Genomic DNA, 18,715 nt, shown 5'->3' on the forward strand with positions numbered 1-18,715 from the left:
AAACTACAACTCTCAGCGTGCCCGGACAGCCTTCGGCTGTCCGGGCATGCTGGGAGTTGTGGTTTTGTAACAGCTGGAGGCACCCTGGTTGGGAAACACCTGTCCTAGAATATGAAAATACTCTTAGAGAAGAGTTGGCAGCTACACTAGACTTTGTATCTTTATTTATAAATATAATATATAATTTATTTATTTTTTTCCAGCAGAAAAAAAATATATTTTTTAAATCAACTGGGGCCAGAAAGTTTTACAAATTTGTAAATTTCTTCTACTAAAAAAATCTAAATCCTTCCAGTACTTATCAGCTGCTGTATTCTCCAGAGGAAGTTGTGTAGTTCTTTCTAGTCCGACCACAGTGCTCTCTGCTGACACCTCTGTCCAGCGGTCAAGTCCTGGGGAAAAAAGTACAGGAACTCACCCAAGATTTCCACTCAAGGGCCGATCCTGCAGAACTACTACTAATGGGAACTGTGTTCCTGCTGTGGAAAAAGTGCAGGAACTCCGTTCCCACACGTTCCTGCAGGACTTGAGCCCTGCCTCTGTCCATGTCAGGAACTGTCCAGAGCAGGAGCAAATCCCCTATAGCAAACCTATCCTGCTCTGGACAGTTCCTGACACGGACAGAGGTGTCAGCAGAGAGCAGTGTTGTCAGACTGGAAAGAGCTACACAACTTCATCTGGAGCATACAGCAGCTGACAAGAACTGGAAGGATTAAGATTTGTAAATAGAACCAGTTGATTTGCAAAGTTTTTTTTTTCCCCTCTGGAGTACTCCTTTAAATGAGTCATAAATGACACATGAGTCATCAATCACAAAGCCTCCATAAGTAGTCGTTAATTTATTTGCATAAAACGTCTTCACATCCATGTACAGATATTTACATCCGTTACCCACACACCAGCCCCGATCAGTTTTTATCGTATGTCAGAAATATATATATCGCTTTAATAGAAAAGCACAGTACACGACGTCACTGCAGCCACCGCCTCCCTCTCCGTAATGACGGGCGCTCTCCACATCCGTACAGGGCGATTGGCAGTCCCCGGCGGAGCAGCAGTAATCATACAGACGTCTCTGCTAGGGCCCAGATCAGCCGCTGGGGCACAATATAACCCAATAAACCGGGAGAGTAAAAAGCAGTTCTGAGAGATTAGACTTGTAGGGTGACATAAACATACAAAAACAACCAAAAAAACCCAAAACAAATAAGTCCTCCATCGTCCTCCCCGGTAAAGTTATAATCCACGTAGGTGCTGGTGAGGATTATTTCTCTGTCGCTGCGGCTTCCCTGGAAAAAGTCTAAAAAAAAAGAAAAAGTCTCAGGATGTTTTACATAACAAAATACGGACAGAGGATATAGATTGTCGCTTAAAAAAGTCAAACGTTTTGATTGCTAGAAGAAGCCAAGAGCGAAGCACCCATCTGAGTGCTTCCTCTCCTTGCTGGTAACAAAGGCAATGCTACAGACTTAGGCCGGGTTCACACTATAGGATTTCCGCGGTGGAATAAATTGCGGTCTATGGGGAACGGGGGCGACTGCACGGTCCTAGGGCCTACTACTTCAGTCGGCGTGTGCCACCCTCAGAAACTAAATTTGTCTTGGTCATGTGACACAGACACGGTTTATTATAGCGATCTGAACACTGAAACCCCGACCGATCAAAACTTTTGACACGTCTCTAGGACTGTTTCCCAGTCAGCTGTTGCAAAACTACAACTCCCAGCATGCCCGGACAGCCAAAGGCTGTCCGGGCATGCTGGGAGTTGTAGTTTTCCAACAGCTGGAGGTGCACTGGTTGGGAGACACTGTCATGTAGTAATAATATCTGATGAGTGGAGGCCCCACATACACCATCTGACTGAATCCTGTATTCAGTTCCCGGTTTACTTGTTAAAGCGCCGTGCATTTGGTAGTGGCCACGTCTGGTACTGCAGCTCCTGCAATTAGCTTTTTGGACACTCGACCGATCTGATACGGATGCTACATATAGGAAATCATTAAAGGGGTTATCCAGGAAAAAACTTATCTATATCAACTGGCTCCAGAAAGTTAAACAGATTTGTAAATTACTTCTATTAAAAAATCTTATTCCTTTCAGTACTTATGAGCTTCTGAAGTTGAGTTGTTCTTTTCTGTTTAAGCTCTCTCTGATGACATGTGTCTCGGGAACCGAGACACGTCATCAAAGAGCACTTAGACAGAAAAGACCAACCTTAACTTCAGAAGCTCATAAGTACTGAAAGGAATAAGATTTTTTTAATAGAAGTAATTTACAAATCTGTTTAACTTTCTGCAGCCAGTTGATATTTAAAAAAAATAAAATAAAAAATTTCCTGGATAACCCCTTTAATATAATTTTCTAGACCTCGCCTTGTTCTTGCTGGCTCCTACACATGGATAAGGCTTGTCTATACCCAATGTATGGGCTCAAACATAGTAGTGCAGAAAGCCTTAAAAGGGTACCTTTCATAAAAAAAAAAAAAAAACTTTTGATATATTATAGATTAATGTATGCAGAATAACTTTCCAATAGCATGTTATAAAAAAAATGCTTCTTTCTATTTAATTTTCCACTTTGAAAAAATGACCACTAGGGGTCTCCCTACCAGTCCTGGCCGCAAGCTTTTTTATTTTATTATTTTTTTTAAAAATAGATTTCAGACTCATGCTGTAGTCCTAAATCTGCAGCCGGGACACAGACAAGCTCAGCACTGCACCCGCCCCTGTGTGAACGAGCCCTGGGAGACATGACAACGGCCCACCACCCATCAACGTCACTCACCTGTCTGAGGAACTGGCCGCCCAGGTAACTGGTGGCGATGCTGGTCAAGTTCTTGGGAGAACCCACTTTACACTTAATGTAGCCGTAGAGATTGGCACCTTGAAGGGTGACCCCCAGAATAACCACGGCCTACGGGGAAAAAATACAGGATGATATCCATTATAAATACTATTATTGTTACGGTGGCCAAAAATTGGGGGTGTTGAGGGGGACCGCTGGGGCCCCCATGATCTCCTGCCTAACACCCCAGCTCTCCCCATGCATCCAGTAGATAGGGGATAAGTTGTTAAATCCTTAAGGGCACAGCACATTTTAGCCTAAAAGGGGTACTCCAGTAAAAAAAAATATATATATATATTTTTCATATCAACTGGCTCCACAAAGTTAAACAGATTTGTAAATAACTTCTATTAAAAATCTTAATCCTTCCAGTACTTATCAGCTGCTGAATACTACAGAGGAAGTTGAGTTGTTCTTTTCTGTCTGACCACAGTGCTCTCTGCTGACACCTCTGTCCATGTGGGGAACTGTCCAGAGTGGGAGCAATTCCCCATAGCAAACCTCTCCTGCTTTGGACAGTTCCTGACATGGACAGAGGTGTCAGCAAAGCACTGTGGACAGACAGAAAAGAAAAAAAAAAAACTTCCTCTAGAGCAGTAGTCTTCAACCTGCGGACCTCCAGATGTTGCAAAACTACAACTCCCAGCATGCCCGAACAGCCATTGGCTGTCCGGGCAATGCTGGGAGTTGTAGTTTTGCAACTTCTGGAGGTCCGCAGGTTGGAGACGACTGCTCTAGAGCATACAGCAGCTGAGAAGAACTGGAAGGATTAAGGTTTTTTAATAGAAGTAATTTACAACTTGTTAACTTTTTGGCACCAGTTGATTTAAAAAAACTAAAATTTCCGCTGGAGTTCCCCAAGGAGAAAGCCAGTTTCATTTTTGCGGATGTCCGCCATTACCGTCAAGTCCCTAGCCGCTGATGGCAGCCGGGACCAGTCGTGCATGAAGCGAGCGCTGCTCCTGTGCTTGATCCATATACAGGACGTGAATGTACGTCCTGATGCACTAAGTCCCAGCGCATCAGGACGTACATGTACGTCAGTTTTCATTAAGGGGTTAAGTGACGGAGTTCCTCATTAAAGGACAAGTCCCATGCCCATAAGTACAGAAAAACGTATCCCCGTGGAGGGTCCGAGCGCTGTGGCCCCCCCCCCGTGATCATCTGTATGGAGCCCCAGCTCTCCCACAGAGTGGCGCATCATAACCCTCGCCCAAAGTGAGAGCCGCTACGCCCCCTTCTATCTCTCTCTATAGGAGAGCCGTTTGGCTATCTTCGGTTCTCCCATAGAGATATATGGAGGGGACGTGGCAGCCCCCGCTTCGGGCAGGGGTCTTCAGGGCTCCGCACAGACGATTGGGGGGGGGCAGTTGGTGGCCACAGCGCTCAGACACCCCCCCCCCCCCCAAAATCTAAAACGTTTCCCCTACCCTACAGATAGGGGATACGTTTTTCTGTATGGGACTAGTCCTTTAAAGGGGTACTCCACCCCTAGACATCTTATCCCTTATCCAAAAGGATAGGGGATAGGATGTCAGATCGCGGGGATCCCACCGCTGGGGACCCCCGGGATCTCGGCTGCAGGACCCACCTGTTGCGGCTTCCGGAAACGCTGGAGGCTTCGACTTCCGACCACGGTGATGTGAGATCGTGACGTCACGACTCTGCCCCCCCCCCCCCGTCTGACGTCATGCCCCGCCCCCTCAATGCAAGTCTATGGGAGGGGGCGTGTCATGCCCCCTCCCATAGACTTGCATTGAGGGGGTGGGGCATGACGTCACACGGGGGGCAGAGTCGTGACGTCACGATCTCACATCACCGTGGTCGGAAGCCGAAGCCTCCAGCGTTTCCGGAAGCCGCAACAGGTGGGTCCTGCAGCCGAGATCTGACCTCTTATCCTCTATCCTTTTGAATAGGGGATAAGATGGCTAGAGGTGGAGTACCCCTTTAAATGCACTGAACACTGAGGATGTCCAAATGGACTGGAACCCCCCTGACCCCTGTATACAGTAGATTGTGCACAGTCAGGACCCCCGGTAACTAGCATTTCTTTATAAACACATCATAACACGTGACTATATACCCCTCCTAAACATGGCTTATAGGGGAGGAAAGAGGGACCACCATGTCACTCACCAGCCACCTCACATTGAAGGAGAACAAAGTCTTAAAGGCGAAGACGACCCAAATGATGGGGCAGGAGATGAGGCCGATCCAGAAGATCCGGGACTCCGCGTCGTTGGAGATTTTTTTTCCCGGACCAGACTTGAAAAGCGAGAGATCGATCATTTAGTGACAGCGATGACGACAAAAAGTATCTGCGTCCAGGAGTCTCGGACTTACCTTTCTGGACTCGTAGACCCAATGACTGTTCCCGTCGTCGTCTACTTGGTTCCACCATCGCAGTCCGACCAGTAACCTCCCAGTGATGTTCTATAAATGAGAGATCAATGAGTGAATAAAATGTCACACAAAAGGCGTCTGTTCACACCGGCGGAATTCACACAAACAATAAACCTCTTCATTGTTTCTGTAAATACTGAAATTCCACCAGTGAAATGAATGGGACTCTGCTGCAGAAGAGGAATTTCCGAGCGGAATATCTCTGCGGAATTCCGTCGTGTGACAGACATCTGGGATCAAACTCCAACTAGGCAGTGTTTTCCAAACAGTGGGGGAGAATTATCAAAACCTGTGTAGAGGAAGAATGGTGCAGTTGCCCATAGCAACCAATCAAATCACTTCTTTCATTTTAAAAATGAAAGAAGCGATCGGATTGGTTGCCATGGACAACTGCACATCTCTTCCTCTACACAGGTTTTGATAAATCTGCCCCAGTGTGTCTCCAGCTGTTGCATAACTACAACGCCCAGCATACCCTACATCAGTGTTTTTTAACCCCTTAACGACCAAGGACGTATATTTACGTCCTTGGCTGACTCCCGTGATATAACGCGGGGTCACGCGGTGACCCCGTGTCATATCGGGTCGGTCCTGGCATGTAACTGAAGCCGGGACCCCGGGCTAATAGCGCATGGCAGCGATCGCGGTGCCGCACGCTATTAACCCTTTAGCTATTAACAACTTTGAATGCCGCGTCTAAAACAAAAGTAAAAGCTGCCCGGCTGCTCAGTGGGGCTGATCGTGACAACCGCAGTAAAAATGCGGTGTCCCGATCAGCTAGGACGCGAGCGGTGGTCCTCTTACCTTCCTCCGGCGCGTCCGTTCGGCGATTGATTGCTCCAAGCCTAAGATGCAGGCTTGAACAATCGACCGCCGATAACACTGATCAATGCAAAGCTATGGCTTTGCAGTAATCAGTGTAATAGATCAGTGTGTGCAGTGTTATAGCCCCCTATGGGAGCTATAACATTGCAAAAAAAATAATAAAAACATGTCAATAATAATATAAACATTTGTGGTGTCGCCGCGTGCGTAAATGTCCGAATCATAAAAATATATCGTCAATTAAACCGCACGGTCAATGGCGTACGCGCCAAAAAAATTACTAAGTCCAAAATAACGTATTTTTAGTCAATTTTTATATCATGAAAAAGTTAATAAAAAGTGATCAAAAACTCCGATCAATGCAAAAAAGGTACCGCTAAAAACTTCAGATCATGGCACAAAAAATGAGTCCTCATACCGCCCCATACGCGGAAAAATAAAGTTATAGGCGTCAGAAGATGACAATTTTAAACGTATACATTTTCCTGCATGTAGTTATGATTTTTTTCCCAGAAATAAGACAAATATCGAACCTATATCAGTAGGGGATCATTTTAGTCGTATGGACCTACAGAATAAAGAGAAGGTGTCATTTTTACCGAAAAATGTACTGCGTAGAAACAGAAGCCGCCAAAAGTTACAAAATGAAAATTTGTCTTCAATTTTGTCGCACAATGATTTTTTTTCCCGTTTCGCTGTAGATTTTTGGATAAAATGACTGATGTCACTGCAAAGTAGAATTGGTGGCGCAAAAAATAGCCATAATATGGATTTTTAGATGCAAAATTAAAAGGGTTATGATTTTTAAAAAGTAAGGAGGAAAAAACGAAAAAGCAAAAACTGAAAAACCCCGGGTCCTTAAGGGGTTAAACAATTTGTCTCCAGCTGTTGCAAAACTACAACTCCCAGCATGCCCTACATCAGTGTTTTCCAAACAGTGTGTCTCCAGCTGTAGCAAAACTACAACTCCTAGCATGCCCTACATCAGTGTTTTCCAGTGTGTTTCCAGCTGTTGCAAAACTACAACTCCCAACATGCCCTACATCAGTGTTTTCCAAACAGTGTGTCTCCAGCTGTTGCAAAACTACAACTCCCAACATGCCCTACATCAGTGTTTTCCAAACAGTGTGTCTCCAGCTGTAGCAAAACTACAACTCCTAGCATGCCCTACATCAGTGTTTTCCAGTGTGTTTCCAGCTGTTGCAAAACTACAACTCCCAACATGCCCTACATCAGTGTTTTCCAAACAGTGTGTCTCCAGCTGTTGCAAGACTACAACTCCCAGCATGCCCTACATCCTTGTTTTCCAAATAGTGTGTCTCCAGCTGTTGCAAAACTACAACTCCCAGCATGCCCGGACAGCCGAAGGCTGTCCGGGCATGCTGTGAGTTGTAGTTTTGCAACAGCTGAAGACACTTAGAAAACAAGGCTCTATATGTGTCTGAGCTCTTTTTATACTGATCTCCAAATCCACCACTAGGGTGAGCTGAAGAGCCAACTGCATACACACGTATTACTGAGCTCTGTATAAATCTATGTATTCTGGCCATACACTGTGTATAGGTTGATTTAAACCCTTTCTGGCCGACTATTCGTGTTTTTTCCTGACATGAATAAGTGCGACAAATTTATTTTTCTCGCTGGGAGTTGTAGTTTTGCAACAGCTGGATGGAAGTGCCGCAGACTTGCCGCAAGAACTACGGCGTTAATGGAATGTTGGGATCCGGTGTGGTTCCCGGCAAGACCACCACTACATGCACTTACCTTTACCGCCCAGAAGTCACATGACAGCAGCAGAATGATGGTCACCATGCAGGCGATGAAGCCGTCAAACACCAGATCACACAGGAGATAGACTATGATGGCGCTCACCCGGAAGAACAGGTGGAAGAACGAGGCAATGGGGTGTCTGCCGGAGAGAAAAACAGCCGTAACTTACATGTGTATCCAACCTATGTGCTTCCAGAACTACAACTCCCAGCATGCCGGAGAAACAACATTATGGCCTTATAGTACAAGTCGTTACGAACGTGACGATACCCAATATGTATGGGGCTTGTTTATTTTTTATTGATTTTTTTAAATTTATTTAAATAATTTAGGGCTTAAAGGAGTTCTCCAGTGCTTAGACATCTTATCCCCTATCACGCCCCCATGTGACGTCACGCTCCGCCCCTCAATGCAAGCCTACGGGAGGGGGCGTGACAGCTATCACACCCCCTCCCATAGGTTTGCATTGAGGGGCGGAGCGTGACGTCACACAGGGGTGGAGGCGTGACGTCACACAGGGGTGGAGGCGTGACGTCACACAGGGGTGGAGGCGTGACGTCACACAGGGGTGGAGGCGTGACGTCACACAGGGGTGGAGGCGTGACGTCACACGCCGCCTGACCTGTGGTCGCCGGTAATCAGACCTGGAGTGAACACGCTCCGGGGACTGATTACAAAAGGGGTGCCGCGTTCAAGCTCACAGGGGTCCCCAGCGGCGGACCCCCCGCGATCAGGCATCTTATCCCCTATCCTTTGGATTGGGGATAAGATGTTTAAGCACCAGAGTACCCCTTTAAAGGAATAGTCCAGTGGTGAACCCAGTGGTGAACAACTTATCCCCTATCCTAAGGATAGGGGATAAGTTTGAGATCGCGGGGGGTCTGACCGCTGGGGCCCCCTGCGATCTCCTGTACGGAGCCCCGACAGCCCGCGGGAAGGGGGCGTGTCGACCTCCGCACGAAGCGGCAGCCGACACACCCCCTCAATACAACTCTATGGCAGAGCCGAATCGCTGCCTTCGGCAATCTCCGGCTCTGCCATTGAGATGTATTGAGGGGGCGTGTCGGCCGCCGCTTCGTGCGGAGGTCGACACCTGCTATCTGGCCGGAGAGCCAGGGCCCCGTACAGAGAGATCGCAGGGGGCCCCAGCGGTCGGACCCCCCGCGGTCTCAAACTTATCCCCTATCCTTAGGATAGGGGATAAGTTTTTCACCACTGTACTACCCCTTTAAGGGAAAATAGCAATTATTTATACATTTTTTACACATTAGTTTTTTACTAAAACATTTTATTTAGACTTTTTTTTTTTTTTTTAAACAATTTAGGGCTTTCTTAGGAAAATGGCAATTTATTATTCTTATTAAAAATTTTTTACACATTTACATTTTTTTTATTTTTTAGGAAAATTGTTAGTGTTTTATTTATTCATTCATTAATTTTAAACATTTAGGTTTTTTTTTCTAAAACATTTAAATAAAAAGAAATTTGTAACAATTTAAGGCGTTCTTAGGAAAATGGCTTTAATGTATTTATTTATACATTATACATATATATATAAATATTTAATTTTTTTTTTAAACATTTTATTTTAAATTTTGTGTGTAACAATTGAGGGCATTCTCAGAAAAAAAGGCAAATATTTATTTATTTATTACACTTTTTTTTTTTTTCTTAAAAGGAGTAGTCCGGCGCGCACTTTTCTCATTTTATCCCGTCTGGGCTGCAAAATAAAAGAAAACGCACTTTATCTTACCTGCCAACGCGCCCCCGGAGCTCCGGTACAGGTGTTCGGTCCCCGGGCTGTGTTCTTCTTACTTCCTGTTAGCCCGGCACGTCACACGGAGCTTCAGCCTATCACCGGCAGAGGCGGGACATCACTGCGGCCGGTGATAGGCTGAAGCTCCGTGTGACGTGCCGGGCTAACAGGAAGTAAGAAGAATACAGCCCGGGGACCGAACACCTGTACCGGAGCTCCGGGGGCGCGTTGGCAGGTAAGATAAAGTGCGTTTTCTTTTATTTTGCAGCCCGGACGGGATAAAATGAGAAAAGTGCGCGCCGGACTACTCCTTTAACCCCTTAATTTTTATTTTTACTTTATTTTTCCTGTTGTATGTATCAGCTGACCCAGCACTGATTGGCTGACACTTTGGCCTGCAGCGTCTCATGAGTTGGTTGTTTTTCTATGCAATGTCCTACAGAGGGCGCACGTGAGACAGGGAAAGTCCATATACATAGAGCGCGCCATAAGGGCAGAGACTGATGGAAGCCAATTCAGTATGTAGACCGCTAAACAAGTGTACTCCAGCCGTTGCAAAACTACAACTCCCAGCATGCCCGGACAGTGGGTGGTTTAGCAACAGCTGGAGGCACACTGGTTGGAAAACACTAGTAAAAGAGTCACCTGATCTTTTTCCGTCTAGCGCTCCTTGAAGTTTCTTCATCTGCGTCAAACAGGGAAATGTCCTCGGTCTCATCGTTACTGTCCTGCGCAAATTAGAGGATGGACAAAGTTATCGATCATCGCATTACAGGTGTGTGGCCCCCTAGTGGACACATTGTGTAAATGTACGTCATAGCGTCAAAGGCTGTCCGGCCATGCTGGGAGTTGTAGGTTTTGCAACATCTGGAGGCACGCTGGATGGGAAACACTGCCATACAGGAATGCTGAGTGACAGTATGACCGCCAGGGCAGCTAACCCTCCCCCCCCGAGAGTGGTCACCCAGCTTTCTCAGGCTCCTGAAGAGCAAGTCAGCCGAGTAGGTAACGCACAGTGGATTTACAACCTTATATGGAGCCAACAAATTCCACAGCACTGAGGTCGTCATCACCCACATCGTAATGGCAGCCATATTGGCCGGTACTCAGCTTTCCTGTCGCAAAACTACAACTCCCAGCGTGCTTTTACTTTCCTGCTGCGAAACTACAACTCCCAGCATGCTTTGGCTTTCATGTCACAAAACTACAACTCCCAGCATGCTTTTACTTTCCTGCTGCGAAACTACAACTCCCAGCATGCTTTTACTTTCCTGCTGCGAAACTACAACTCCCAGCATGCTTTTACTTTCCTGATGCAAAACTACAACTCCCAGCATGCTTTTACTTTCCTGTCACAAAACTACAACTCCCAGCATGCTTTTACTTTCCTGTCACAAAACTACAACTCCCAGCATGCTTTTACTTTCCTGCTGCGAGACTACAACTCCCAGCGTGCTTTTATTTTCCTGTTGCAAAACTACAACTCCCAGCATGCTTTGGCTTTCCTGTCACAAAACTACAACTCCAAGCATGCTTTTACTTTCCTGATGCAAAACTACAACTCCCAGCATGCTTTGGCTTTCCTGTCACAAAACTACAACTCCCAGCATACTTTTACTTTCCCGATGCAAAACTACAACTCTCAGCATGCCTTTACTCTCCTGATATAAAACTACAACTCCCAGCATGCTTTTACGTTCCTGATGCAAAATTACAACTCCCAGCATGCTTTGTCTTTTGTACGGCTGTCTGGGCATGCTGGGAGTTGTAGTTTTGCAGCTGTGCAGGTTGGGGAGCCCTGTGGGCGATGACTAAGCACACTAACCATTCAGGAGACTGAGAATGCTGAGTGAGGAGCAACATGCCCACTGCTGCTGCCTTCATAGAAACCGTTACCCAGCTTTTCCAGGCCCCTGCACGGCCAACATGAACTCACAGTATTTACCAATCTTGTCATGTGACAGCACAAGTACAACAGGTGACATAGCACCGAACTACAAGTCCCAGCATGCTCCGAGCCCCTTGTGCCTCATAATAAATCACCCATCGGTCAGTAGACACTTACCTGCCGCATCATATCAGCAGGGGAACAGGATCTCCGGGAGCCGCTAACTTCCGGTACACGACTCACTTCCGGGATCCCTCAAAGGCCACGCCCCTGCGATGACGTAAGAGCGATGACATAAGGGAGCGTCTACAAATAGCCGAGAGATGAGGGAGCGTCTGCAAAGAGCCCAGGCTTAAGGGAAATTACAGTGGTTTCCAAACAGTGTGCCTCCAGCTGTTGCAAAACTACAACTCCAAGCATGCCCGGACAGCCGTTGGCTGTCCGGGCATATTGGGAATTGTAGTTTTGCAACAGCTGGAGGCACACTGTTTAGTTTTCCTTTTTTCCATAAGTAATCTTTATTCTGTGGGTCGATACGAAAAACAAAAACGGTCACCATGGTTACACGCTTTTCTATTATTGTACTACTTAAAAAAAAAAAAGTTAAACTTTTGTACAAAAATATATATCTTTAAAATCGCCCTATTCTGGCCCCTATAACTCTCTTATTTTCCCATATACCTGGCTGTATTAGGGTTAATTTTTGGCGCCGTGATCTGTAGTATTTATCGGTACCACGTTTTGCGTTTACAAGACTTTTTAAACCCTTTTTATTCCATTTTTTTCTGGGATGTGATGTGACATTTTATTGTTTTATTTTAATTTTTTACGTTTTCGCCGTTCCCCGTACGGGATCATTACCATTACATTTTTAATAGTTTGGACATGTCCGCTTTTGATGATACCAAATAATTTATTTATTTATATATATATATATATATATATAAATATATATATATATTATTTATTTTTTTTGCTACTTTACGCCGGGATCATAACCATATCCATTATATTTTAATTATTTTAATAGTTTTCTGCATCTGGCTATAGCAAATAATTTTTATTTATTAATTAATTAAATTTTTTTATTTGTAAAATGAGAAATGGGGTGTGGTTTAATTTTTAATAGGGGAGGGGTTTATTTATATTTTTAAAAACTTTTCCCTTTTGTTTTTTATTCCATTTTTTAAAATTCCCCTTTAGGGTGCGTTCACATGTGCGTATTTTTGCTGCAGATTTTGCTGCCTATTGATTTCAATGGGCAGTTAAAGGGGTATTCCAGGAAAAAAAAAAAAATTATATATATCAACTGGCGCCAGAAAGTTAAACAGATTTGTAAATTACTTCTATTAAAAAATCTTAATCCTTTGAGTACTTATGAGCTTCTGAAGTTAAGGTTGTTCTTTTCTGTCTAAATCCTCCCTGATGACACCTGTCTCGGGAACCGCCCAGTTTAGAAGAGGTTTGCTATGGGGATTTGCTTCTAAACTGGGCGGTTCCCGAGACAGGTGTCATCAGAGAGGATTTAGACAGAAAAGAACAACCTTAACTTCAGAAGCTCATAAGTACTTAAAGGATTGAGATTTTTTAATAGAAGTAATTTACAAATCTGTTTAACTTTCTGGAGCCAGTTGATATATATATATTTTTCTACGTTTATATATATATATATATATATATATATATATAAAAATATTATATTTCCTGGAATACCCCTTTAAATCTGCTGAAGCAAATCCGCAGCAGATCTGCAGCAGAAAATATGCACATGTGAACGTACCCTTAGAGGATTATTTATAACAATATATTTATTTCTTTTACTGTTCTGTGCTATGCATAGCCTGATCAGTGATATCTGGGATTCACTTGTTTAGTCTGCCAGACGCCAGATCATACAAGAGGATCCCCAAAGCAGCTGTAGAGCTGGTGAGTGGTGCTCCGGCCGCCATCTTGACTCATCAGACCCCTGCAATCTCACTGCAGGTGGTCCAATGAGTCTCACATTGACTGCAACTGCTTTAGGTGTCGTGATCAATATTACTCACGGCATCTAAAAGTAATGGCGGACATCAGCGTGTTCGCTGATGTCCACCATTAGCAGCGAGGTTCCCGCCGTGCATGAAACGAGTGCAGCTCCGGCACTCCAGAAATTCTGTTTAAAAAAAGAATTTTGCTTTAATAAGGCATCCTAAAAACAGGGCTTCACATCATCTCAGCAGGACAGGTAAATCCTTGACGGGTTTCGGGGGCCCACCCCTTAGTCATAAGCATGCTTGGATTTGTAGTTTTTCAACTGGAAAGCTGAGTGACAACCAATATGGCTGCTATATGTTTGCACCACATAAGTAACAGGGAGTAAATCCACCATGCTGTGCATTGATAGGATACCTTCCTGGCCGATTTACTGTTCAGGAGCCTGAGAAAGCTGAGTGGCCACCCTTAGGAGAGCTGCCCTGGCGGTTATAGTGTATAGGAGATGTCTGGCCAGAGAGACAGAGGACATCTCCCTGTTTGACATTTCTTCAAGACGTTCCAGAAGGAGAAAGATCAGTGGTTTCCAACCAGGGTGCCTCCAGCTGTTGCAAAACTACAACTCCCAGCATGCCTGGACAGCCAAAGGCTGTCCAGGCATTCTGGGAGTTGTAGTTCTGCAACAGCTGGAGGCCTACAGTTTGGAGTCCACTGCTGTAAAGCATTGTTTCCCAACATGTGTTCCTCCAGCTGTTGCAAGGCTACAACTCCCAGCAATTTTTTTAAATTTAATTATTTTGATTTTTATTAAACAAAACAAAACCTAAATAGATTGAATATCGTTGTAATCGTATGGACCTACAGAAGAAAGATAAGTTGTCATTTTAAAATTTTTTCAATTTCTCCCAACATTTTTTTTTTGTTTCACCGTAAATTTTGTGGCAAAATAAGTGACGTCCTTACAAAGTACAATTGGTCCTGCAAAAAACAAGCCCTCATATGGGACTGTAGGGGGAATTTTGAAAGCATTTATAGCTATTTGAATGTGAGGAAGAAAAAAACGAAAACGCAAAAAGGAAAATTGGTTGCGTCTTCAAGGCCAAAACAAGCTGTGTCATTAAAGGATTAAAATAACTTTATTATTATTTATATATATATATATATATATATATATATATATATATGTGTGTTATTAATATAATTTTAATATATATATATATATATATATATATATATTTTTTTTTTTATTCATATATATATATATTTTATACATATATATATATTTTTTTTAATTCATATACATATATATATATATATATAAACAGTTTCATGCAACATACAAATAATAGAGACTTGTTTTTGTAAAGTATCATGTATTTCATATATTTCATATATTGGCATTATCGGCCCTTATTATAGAAACACGTCAGGCCCGAACTCTGGTGCGGCGATCTTGCCGGCTTTGGTGAAATCGTCTATATTCTTCCCGGTGATCTTCTTCAGCCAGGCCTTCCTGCTCTCTTTGTTCTTTGTGGCCTGTACGTGAGCGTCCACTTCTTTTTGCCGCAATGTCTTTTCCGCCTGGAATTCTTTGAGCTGCTTTACGGTGAGGAGTTGGAAGCAACTGCGCTCCCTGTACGGGTCGGCGCTCGCCGCCGGATCCGGCGCCTTCCGTTTCGGGATGTTAATTTCAATATTTTGCCCCATGATCATCCGCACAGGCTGAATGGACTCGCAGCTAGTATAGAGGCCTATTCTCTTCACACCGGCCTCGAGGGCAGAAGTGGATCGTCTGTGAGAAACATTGGGCTTCTCTGTCCTCTGGTAGTCGCAGGTTGTCTGTGGGCGAATAAGAGTAGGGCCGGGTATGGTGGAGCAAATGTCGGGCCCATGCAGGGACTCTCTCATCTTTAGCCCCAGTTTCCTTATTTCGAAGGCTGTCAGGACCGTCCTCATGTCTACAGGGACAGCAGAAGATTTCAGGTGCTGGAGAAGAGTCAGGGGGTCCACGTTCTGGCTTTCCGTCGGGAGGGAGGGCGAGGTGAACATCTTTCTTACGTTACCAGATGGCGTATCCCCCCACGTGTCGCGGATCCTGGAGTTGTACTCCATATTGGACCCGATTGCATCCATCTTCTGTGAATTGTGGATTGTGCTGACCCTTAGGAGGATCTGGTTGGGGCTCATGGGAGTGTGGGGCCCGCGTTGCTTCATACGTTGCAGCACTGCATTCTCGCTCATGGAAAGAGCAGATTTGCGCCCTGGAGATCCGTAACCTGATTCATCATCTACAAATCAAGAACAAATAATCAAAATATTGAAACATTTTACTAAAGTGGGCAAATAGCACTATCAGTCACAGCTAAAATATTAAGCCATTCACATAGCAGACTTCCCCACCTACTATAATACTGCCTTCCTATGTTCAAAAATATAACCACTATAATACTGCTCCTATATACAAGAATATAACTACTATAATACTGCCACCTATATACAAGAATATATCTACTATAATACTGCTCCTATATACAAGAATATAACTACTATAATACTGCTCCTATATACAAGAATATAACTACTATAATACTGCTCCTATATACAAGAATATAACTACTATAATACTGCTCCCATATACAAGAATATAACTACTATAATACTGCTCCTATATACAAGAATATAACTACTATAATACTGCTCCTATATACAAGAATATAACTACTATAATACTGCTCCTATATACAAGAATATAACTACTATAATACTGTCCCATATATACAAGAATATAACTACTATAATACTACTCCTATATACAAGTATATAACTACTATAACACTAATAAAATACCGGAATCCTCCTTAGTCTTCATGGCAGGTGCAGTACTTGCTCTACTCCATAGTTCGGGGTTACTTTCCCTGGTGGTCGGAGGTATACAGGCAGACGGTGGCTTCTTGTAGAACTCCGGTTGCAGATCAATGTAGGCAAAACTTCTGCGGTAATTTCTGAGCTCCGGCCATGTCGCTGGTTTTAAGGACTCCAGATGTAAATCTGCAATAGAATAGAACAGTATCACATGATGGATTTATTACACTATAGGGCGGTGACACTACGGAGGTCACAGGCGGTAAAGGAGGTTATGGCTGGTGCATGTAAACTTGACATATGTTGTTATTACCATATACTATTGTATAGATGAGGGTTTCCCAAGCAGGGTACCTCCAGTTGTTGCAAAACTACAACTCCCAGCATGCTGGGAGTTGTAGTTTTGCAGTACATTTATAAGGTTATACCCATCTCATACCATGTGCTCTCTTCATGCTTCCCGCAGACAGGCTACGAGCATGATGGGACAGCCGGCTCTTCGCTCCCTGACCGGTGTCCTCTTCATCTTGCTGGTAGATCTTCCGGTTGCTGGATCCCACGCGTTTCATTCTCTGAGCACGGACATAGCTATATGGCCTCAGCTGCATTTCCGCCTCTTGGAACCGCTGCCTGTCCTTCTGGACATGGACTCGTTGCGATGCTTGTGAGTAATCCCACGAGACCTCCTCGAACTGGAAGATCATGATGCTGGTCAGTACGTTGATCACCATCCTGAAGTTCAAGACAGTAGTTATATTCTTGTATACAGGAGCAGTATTATAGTAGTTATATTCTTGTATATAGGAGCAGTATTATAGTATTTATATTCTTGTATATAGGAGCAGTATTATAGTAGTTATATTCTTGTATATAGAAGACAGTATTATAGTAGTTATATTCTTGTATATAGGAGCAGTATTATAGTAGTTATATTCTTGTATATAGGAGCAGTATTATAGTAGTTATATTCTTGTATATAGAAGACAGTATTATAGTAGTTATATTCTTGTATATAGGAGCAGTATTATAGTAGTTATATTCTTGTATATAGGAACAGTATTATAGTAGTTATATTCCTGTATATAGGAGCAGTATTATAGTAGTTATATTCTTGTATACAGGAGCAGTATTATAGTAGTTATATTCCTGTATATAGGAGCAGTATTATAGTAGTTATATTCTTGTATATAGGAACAGTATTATAGTAGTTATATTCTTGTATACAGGAGCAATATTATAGTAGATATATTCTTGTATATAGGAGCAGTATTATAGTAGTTATATTCTTGTATACAGGAGCAGTACTATAGTAGTTATATTCCTGTATATAGGAGCAGTATTATAGTAGTTATATTCTTGTATATAGGAACAGTATTATAGTAGTTATATTCTTGTATACAGGAGCAGTATTATAGTAGTTATATTCTTGTATATGGGAGCAGTATTATAGTAGTTATATTCTTGTATACAGGAGCAGTATTATAGTAGTTATTTTCTTGTATATAGGAGCAGTATTATAGTAGTTATATTCTTGTATATAGGAGCAGTATTATAGTAGTTATATTCTTGTATATAGGAGCAGTATTATAGTAGTTATATTCTTGTATATAGGAGGCAGCATTATAGTAGTTATTCTTGTATATAGGAACAGTATTATAGTAGTTATATTCTTGTATATAGGAGGCAGTATTATAGTAGTTATATTCTTGTATATAGGATCAGTATAATAGTAGATATATTCTTGTATATAAGAGCAGTATTATAGTAGTTATATTCTTGTATATAGGGGGCAGTATTATAGTGGTTATATTCTTGTATATAGGAACAGTATTATAGTAGTTATATTCTTGTATATTTGAGCAGTATTATAGTAGTTATATTCTTGTATATAGGAGCAGCATTATAGTAGTTATATTCTTGTATATAGGAGCAGTATTATAGTAGTTATATTCTTGTATATTGGAGCAGTATTATAGCAGGAATATTCTTGTATATAGGAGCAGTATTATAGTAGTTATATTCTTGTATATAGGAGCAGTATTATAGTAGTTATATTCTTGTATATAGGAGCAGTATTATAGTAGTTATATTCTTGTATATAGAAGACAGTATTATAGTAGTTATATTCTTGTATATAGGAGCAGTATTATAGTAGTTATATTCTTGTATATAGGAACAGTATTATAGTAGTTATATTCCTGTATATAGGAGCAGTATTATAGTAGTTATATTCTTGTATACAGGAGCAGTATTATAGTAGTTATATTCCTGTATATAGGAGCAGTATTATAGTAGTTATATTCTTGTATATAGGAACAGTATTATAGTAGTTATATTCTTGTATACAGGAGCAATATTATAGTAGATATATTCTTGTATATAGGAGCAGTATTATA

General features: G+C 42.6%; 2 protein-coding genes across 2 annotated transcripts in view; both read right to left on the reverse strand.

Annotated features, from left to right (window-relative positions):
* Window positions 1-822: 822 nt before the first annotated feature.
* LOC130297604 (Golgi apparatus membrane protein TVP23 homolog B-like) lies at window positions 823-11,773 on the reverse strand. The gene is made up of 7 exons (XM_056550267.1): window positions 11,664-11,773; window positions 10,244-10,326; window positions 7,837-7,981; window positions 5,188-5,277; window positions 4,981-5,109; window positions 2,785-2,913; window positions 823-1,300 (listed from the first exon to the last, which is right to left on the reverse strand). The coding sequence occupies exons 1-7, from the start codon at window positions 11,673-11,675 to the stop codon at window positions 1,265-1,267; spliced, it is 624 nt and encodes a 207-aa protein (XP_056406242.1). The 5' UTR covers window positions 11,676-11,773; the 3' UTR covers window positions 823-1,264.
* Window positions 11,774-14,857: 3,084 nt separating this feature from the next.
* Window positions 14,858-18,715, reverse strand: part of LOC130297595 (F-box and WD repeat domain containing protein 10B-like) — a 28,812-nt gene continuing 24,954 nt past the window's right edge. The window contains exons 11-13 of the mRNA XM_056550238.1: window positions 16,759-17,051; window positions 16,305-16,505; window positions 14,858-15,745 (exon numbers count right to left, since the gene is read on the reverse strand). Of these exons, the coding sequence (XP_056406213.1) occupies window positions 14,871-15,745; window positions 16,305-16,505; window positions 16,759-17,051 (1,369 nt within the window). The 3' untranslated portion in view covers window positions 14,858-14,870. The remainder of the gene's footprint in view (window positions 15,746-16,304; window positions 16,506-16,758; window positions 17,052-18,715) is intronic.

The sequence above is a fragment of the Hyla sarda genome, chromosome 13 (genome assembly GCF_029499605.1).
Source record: "Hyla sarda isolate aHylSar1 chromosome 13, aHylSar1.hap1, whole genome shotgun sequence".
NCBI lineage: Eukaryota > Metazoa > Chordata > Amphibia > Anura > Hylidae > Hyla > Hyla sarda.